This window comes from Phoenix dactylifera, chromosome 2 (assembly GCF_051530095.1).
Source record: "Phoenix dactylifera cultivar Ajwa chromosome 2, Ajwa_hap1_PhDact_Kaust_v1.1, whole genome shotgun sequence".
Classification (NCBI taxonomy): domain Eukaryota; kingdom Viridiplantae; phylum Streptophyta; class Magnoliopsida; order Arecales; family Arecaceae; genus Phoenix; species Phoenix dactylifera.
The window spans coordinates 36979007-36985369 of NC_143191.1; the positions used below are offsets into that span (position 1 = coordinate 36979007).

Consider the following 6363-nt stretch of genomic DNA (forward strand, 5'->3'; position numbering starts at 1 on the left):
CAAAGGACCAGAAAGGAGGCGTGGCACATGGAGAGGAACATGTCGTGGAGCATGGCATGTGGCTTTTTAAATCTTAGGGAGAGCAATTAGTCATTTGAATTTAAATTTAAAGGTATGAGGATGATTGAATTTAAAGACATGTGCATGGGCTGGGAGGTTGACTTGGTTCCTTAAAAGAAGGAGGATCTTTAGGCTTTAGAGTTGCTGTTTTGAATTTGAAATTAGAGTTTGAATTGCCTTTCATTTGAAGAGATGGCTGAAATCCTTAGGGGTCCTATAAATAAGCCTCTCATGTAATTTGAAAGGATCTTTTGAATGAATAATAAAAAAAAATGGCATTAGCTCTAAACCGACCCATAGAAATAGGTGTTAACTTGAGCTATTCCTATCTCCAAATCCGCCATCCTTTGATTTTTGGTGCTGCCCGGTGATCCATTAATCTCATCCATCTATTACGACATCAAGCCTCAACCAATCATCCTACCGTGGGCATTCATCCAACACTTTGGTGAATCCTAGCCACCGAACACACCATCAACACATCACCCACCATCGTTTGAGGGCTTCCATTACTATCCTGGGGCACTTGGCGTGCCGGTGACTGAGAATGGGGGCTGTGCTAGTCGAGTTTCGGTTGAGCTGGCAATGCCATTGTCTGCTGCAGGCCCTAGATCGTCACGGTTAACACCTGCACCTCTTGAGTGAGCAGGTTGAACTGCTCCTCATCTACATGCGCAGTGGGCCGCAACAGTGGTTCAGGTTTGGGGCTTTGTAACAACCTTTGGGAGGTCGGAGCGCAGCGTTGCAAAGCATGCAATAAACTGCGGGTTCCTCACGACTTCATGCCGGTCGTGTCTTCCTTCAATTGAGGTTGATGTAGCTGGGGTCTGCACCCTTTCTCTAGTGTCAATTTGTTGCCGCCGTATTCGGACCGAAGTAGGAGTGCAGCTTGGACGACCCTGAAGTTGGCTGAAGACGGGCTGAGCAGGTTAGTTGAGGCATTGGGTGCTAGACTCCTCCGTTGGATGGCCTACAAAAAATCTACTTGCCGGAGAATTTCTAGCTAAGGACCCTCCGATACCTAAGTCAGAGCAACAAGACAATAATATGTAAGGGAGAGAGTTCAACAGAGTGAAGGCTCTGTGAGAAGGGTAGCGTATTGCGTGTATATTGCGTACCTGAAGTCCCCAAGTTACTCCCCTTATATAGGAAAGTCAGTTTGTCATTATCTGGGGCGACATAGCATGCAATGATGACCATATAGTGGCCGATGGTACGGCAGTAGTGTGGGTGCCTATCCACGTGGGCAGTAAAGTGAGCTAGTGGGGCGTAGGATGTGATGCCGCCGCGACTATAGACTGTTAGAATTGTTGGTTGTTGTGGCTGTTAGCCTTTGTCTATGCGTATCGATTGTTCTCTGCTGGCGACTCTTCGGTCAGAATCGAAGTTGTTCGCTTTGGTTTACATCCGAAGACAGAAAGGCCTGTCAGCTCCGAGTTCGTGGCGTCCAGTATTTCTCTCATTAGATAGCTTTTATCAAATTTCTGCTTTATTGAAGAAAAATCTCATGATACTAACAGAGCTAACTTGGAGGAGTGGATATTATCAATTATTTAATTAATAAAAGACTTAGAATTAATTTTCAACTAGGATCTCTATGTGCGGCCGCGCACCGTAAAATATTGTGCATCCCTCGACTGCTGTAAGGAAATGAACTGTGTATGATACGATATGCACTTGTGAATTGCCTTGCTTGATATCTGTCCGATGGCAGCCATCTGTGGCTGCACATCACTCGGTGCGGGGCACCGCAGAGGATCCATGCTCATTAATTTTAGGGTCTCGCAAGTACTTAGGAGGGTATAATGGGCCGGCTGACTGGTTGGCTGTGGGTCCACGGCTTCGCATTCAGGTGACTGCTTGCTCGACTATTTTTGTCAAATGATCTCCTGCAGCTTGTCTCAGCTGGTGCTTCTGGTTTTAGCTTTCTAAGGATACTTGATCTTTTTCTCCTACCAAGACGGTGATGATCATGACGACGATGATTAAGCACTTGAAATCAATCGTTTGATCATTATCGCATTTGGATTTCAAACACCGGTGATCAATTGAAGCACTCAAATGAGCCCTGTGGCATGCTTATATAGCTTTAACTATCTGAGTTGATATCGCTTACAAAAACCAATCCCATCCCCATTGTTTCATGCTTTATATAGCGAGCTATCGACTGTAGTACACTGGAAACGAAGCATGTATACATAGATCAGCCAAGCTTCCAAGCTCTACCGCCCCCCATGCTGAACTTCTTGAGCCTTCCAAACAGCATGACAGCAATGAGAGTGAGCTTTCCTTCAGTACTCCATTTCCCTGAAAACCCAACCCATGTATCCACGCATTGCCCGGTGGGCTTAAGTTGACGTTTGCAGCTATAGCCGGTCGAGAATCCCACATTGCCAAATGCACTGCGATCGATCAATTTGCAAAGGTTTCAGTTGAAATGCTCATTCAAAGATAAAAAAGACAGTATCAGAAACAGGAGAGGGATCATAGGTATGATTAGTACTAACAATTAAATTGTATATGACTTCATTAAAAATGCCTTTGCTCTGACACTACTCGGAAAAAGCATAGAAGACGTAGCTGAGTTTTAGTTGCATGATACCATGCTTGTGAAAAATATCAAAGAAATAGAAAATGAAAGCGGAGAACAAAAATTTTATATATAGTCGACTATTTTTTTTTTTTTTTTTTGATGTAAAAGGAGGCTGAATGGATTAAACCATGCATCCTCAGCCACAGAATTTGTTGACAAAGAGAAGTTACAGAAAGAATTTACAGAGTGGATAGTTGACTTAAAACTTCGGTTTTGTGGCTCTTCATTTTTTTGCACGTTTTTCTTCCTTCTTTCATTTTTGTTTTTTAACCGAGGAACTGAGCGTAGACATGTGTAGGTCCTCAACCATTAAATGATACACTACTATAGGTCCCTAAAGCACCACCCCACATTATTCACGCAACAAATAATCTCAGGATAAGATTTAACGTGTTTGGCTGGTGTTAGAGCACTAGAGCTTGTCACCTCTACTTTCTGAATGCATTTTGCCAAGTGCAAATCTTTCTTCCATTCCTAATCGTGTTTTTATCTTGCTGTTTGATGGTTAGCAAGACACTTGTGTTAGGCAAAGGTACTACAACGGTCAGTATGGGAAGTTGGGAAGTAGACGACCATCATGATTACAAATAAGTTGTGGTACTTCGCCTTCCTAACCATGAGCGGGCTTGGCAAATTATTTGTCAAACTTTGGACCTAAGCCTTCTTGTAATAGCTACAATATACACGTTGAGGTCATAACTAAGCATGGAACATACCTGATCACCTCGATAACTATGTTTAAGACGCTAAAGTTCAAGGGATCTTCGGAGAGCTTTTTCCTCTCTGTGATGCAGATGATGATGACGAAGATGGCTAAAATCGAGAGCTGCGAGAGAGTCAGGTTTTGCACAAGGTTTTTTCTCTTGCTGCCACCTTCCTTACGCTCTGAAGGCCCGTTACCATCTCCTAAAGGAATAAAAGAAGTACAAGGAGGAAGGTACCTGAAATGACAATTGGTAATTAAGAATTAGCAAGAATGATTAGCTAAAGTAATTAACATATATATATACATCAAGCATTCACTGATCACATTATCTTTCGATAGTGACCAAGTACAGACATATGTGCGCGAGGTAGTGACCCAATCACGCGTGCCATACGTGGTTGACTAGTCCGCACGTTTTGAGCCCCATCTAGAGTACAATAATCGTGCCTCAAGTCTTCCACTACAAACATGTTCCTAGTGGGCACCTCGGTGCCTGACGCGTAACCCATGTTCAAATGAACCCCTCCATTCTAGCTTGTTGATACAAGGTAGGTATCGCACTATCACTATCGGGTTCGAGTTGTATCCTCGGCACCTGATTCAACATCTTTCATGACATCAACCGTCGGATTGCACGGCTTCAAGATCTGTGCAGGTGGATGAAAGAAAAATTTGGAATGCTCTCAGATTTGTGCAAGTTGCGATCTAGTGGTTGACATCATGAAAGAAGATGCAACCTAAACCCATCACTACCTTAGCATAGCTGTTCTCCAATCACCATTGGATGCCATGCTGCTGGCCATGTGGGGTAATAAAGGCAAATAAAAAATGAAAATAGAAGCAAAGAGTAGATACATCATGACCACGTAGAGCACCAAGATGGCCGGCGAGACGGTGGAGATATCAACAATGGACTCGCCGGCGTGCCGCGAGTTGACCGACTGAAAGAGTGAGCCCACGATCTTCCGGTATGGGTTCAGCCCGTCCAAGCCCTCAGACCTCCATTCCAAGCAGCAGAAGAGGATGAGTTGGACCAGGACAAACCCAAGCACGGTGAGGGCTAGCAGCACTGCATGCGGGCCAGGGAGCAAGTGATCAAACCCCATCTCTCCGTGATTCCTCACCATATAATCGTACTCTTGCCTCTTTGTATGCTTCTTGAGGATCCATATGACCAACCTCAAGAATGAAGGGAACATCGTGTTCCCCGCGAGGATCTGCACTACGATCATTAGAAGAAGTCCCGAACAATTCTTAAACACCATCATGTTCTCGTTAGTTGGAATGAACCCGCAGTTGGTGAATGAAGAAACCATAGTGAAGATGGAGAAGGTGTGGAAATGGATCCCCTTGCCCTCAAGCACAGCTCTTGCACTTGGAATGAGGCTTAGATACACCAAGATAAGCACATAGCCAATGACGTGAAATACTAAGAAATAGCCCAAGACCACAAAGCCCAGGTGCTTTATAGAATTGTACCTCAAGTCCGAGCCACTCTCGGGACTGATTGCACCGGACTCCACTGTCCCGAGCTCAAGTTGGTCGGGGACCTCGGCGCGTACCTTGGAGCTTAGCTCTATGCTAGCTTTATTATATGGAGTTTCCTTCTTCTCGAGCTTGATCATGGTGAACTGAAGGCCAACTATGGAAGTGAACACCTCCCCACCTACTAGCATTAGAAGAGTTAAGATTACAAGCTGGGAGTTTGAGAAGGACTCCATTTCGACAGCGACCATGCTCGAGACGGTGTTCGCGGACACCGCCATGAAGAACAAGTCAAAGTCCTCCGGCTTACTTGCAGCATCTCGCATCGGCAAAATCTTTAGAAGTAGGAAACCAATGGAAGAAACAAAGAAGAAGTAACAGAGCTGAATCCACAGTGGGTTTGCATGGAAGAGTAGAAACTGATAAACAGATACGGCAAAATCACGGAAAGAGCTGATGAAAGAAGGCGGTTGCATGTGCAGTGGACTGCGAAAATTTATATGACTTTTACTGTGAGCAGGAACGACTTCCATTCGAGTAGGTCGAGCTTGTTTAAGTAGACGGAGTGCTTGTAAAGGAGTTGGGTATATTCTGTGGTATGGGAGGGGAAGGAGTATATATATAGGGCGAGCAATAATGGAAGAGCCATTGCTTCCTTGAGTGCCCATTTCATCTCCAAAGATGGGTCCTCCCTTTTTTTTTTTTTTTTTTGAATAATAGTGGAAGCGAATATCTTTCCCCAAATGATCTGTTACCGCTCTATGATCCAGAAGGATCCGTGGACCATTTTAACTACTTCGAGCAAGACGGGACAGATTCAAGAATGAGATCCGCCATATCAAAAAATCAAGTCACATGCCAAACTTCAGAAAGTCGTAATTTAGTCATACATTGTCCGATTGAGATGATTTTTTTAAAAAAATTAGGTATATTTTCGAAATCTAGACGAAAAAGTCGAATTGAGTCAAAATTTTATTAATAAATTATTAATTAAATAAACTATTTTTATTTTTTTATAAATTTGAGTTGACCAGATTATTTTTATTTTTATTTTATTTTATTTTATTTTATTTTATTTTATTGGGTCGGATCACTCCGCTCCGAAAGGAGGGAAGAATAGGAGCGAGAGGAATAGAAGCCAGATGGTTGGCTATCACGATCACGAAAAGTTATGCAAAGTGACCGCACCTACCCCTTTCACCAAGTAAATTCTTTTTTTAAGAATCTTTGGATTTGCTTGGAGTACGGGCAACTCATCCGTCGCACCCTTCCACGCTCAGTTTTGCGTCCTATGTGTCAGGACTCGGTGCAATACAATCAGGTGGCGTTGGGCCGCTCTCAGTGTCATCGTTAAATCGAGTGCCGCATGAAGTGACTCTGAACTTTTCCAAATGCTTATGCGAGAGCAAAGCCAAAACCCACAATTTAGACATCAATAGATGAAGGATATATTAATTATAAAAAAGTACAATAAGAGAGAGAATATGCTTATTTGCAATCTCGTATTTTAACAGTTACA

General features: G+C 43.4%; 1 protein-coding gene across 1 annotated transcript; it reads right to left on the reverse strand.

The window, feature by feature from the left end:
- Positions 1-1288: 1288 nt before the first annotated feature.
- On the reverse strand, positions 1289-5464 carry LOC103701574 (cation transporter HKT1;5-like). Its single transcript, XM_008783695.4, has 3 exons — positions 4215-5464; positions 3370-3594; positions 1289-2462 (listed from the first exon to the last, which is right to left on the reverse strand). The coding sequence occupies exons 1-3, from the start codon at positions 5375-5377 to the stop codon at positions 2264-2266; spliced, it is 1587 nt and encodes a 528-aa protein (XP_008781917.3). The 5' UTR covers positions 5378-5464; the 3' UTR covers positions 1289-2263.
- Between the last annotated feature and the right edge of the window lie 899 nt (positions 5465-6363).

What these genes read in the sequence shown, in the direction of transcription:
- LOC103701574 (XM_008783695.4), bottom strand. Translation starts at nt 5,377, where the DNA reads ATGGAAGTCGTTCCTGCTCACAGTAAAAGTCATATAAATTTTCGCAGT. An exon ending in GTGCTCTACGTGGTCATGAT is followed by an intron (nt 3,595 to 4,214) that starts GTATCTACTCTT and finishes TTGTCATTTCAG; the next exon opens with GTACCTTCCTCCTTGTACTT. An exon ending in ATAGTTATCGAGGTGATCAG is followed by an intron (nt 2,463 to 3,369) that starts GTATGTTCCATG and finishes GATCGATCGCAG; the next exon opens with TGCATTTGGCAATGTGGGAT.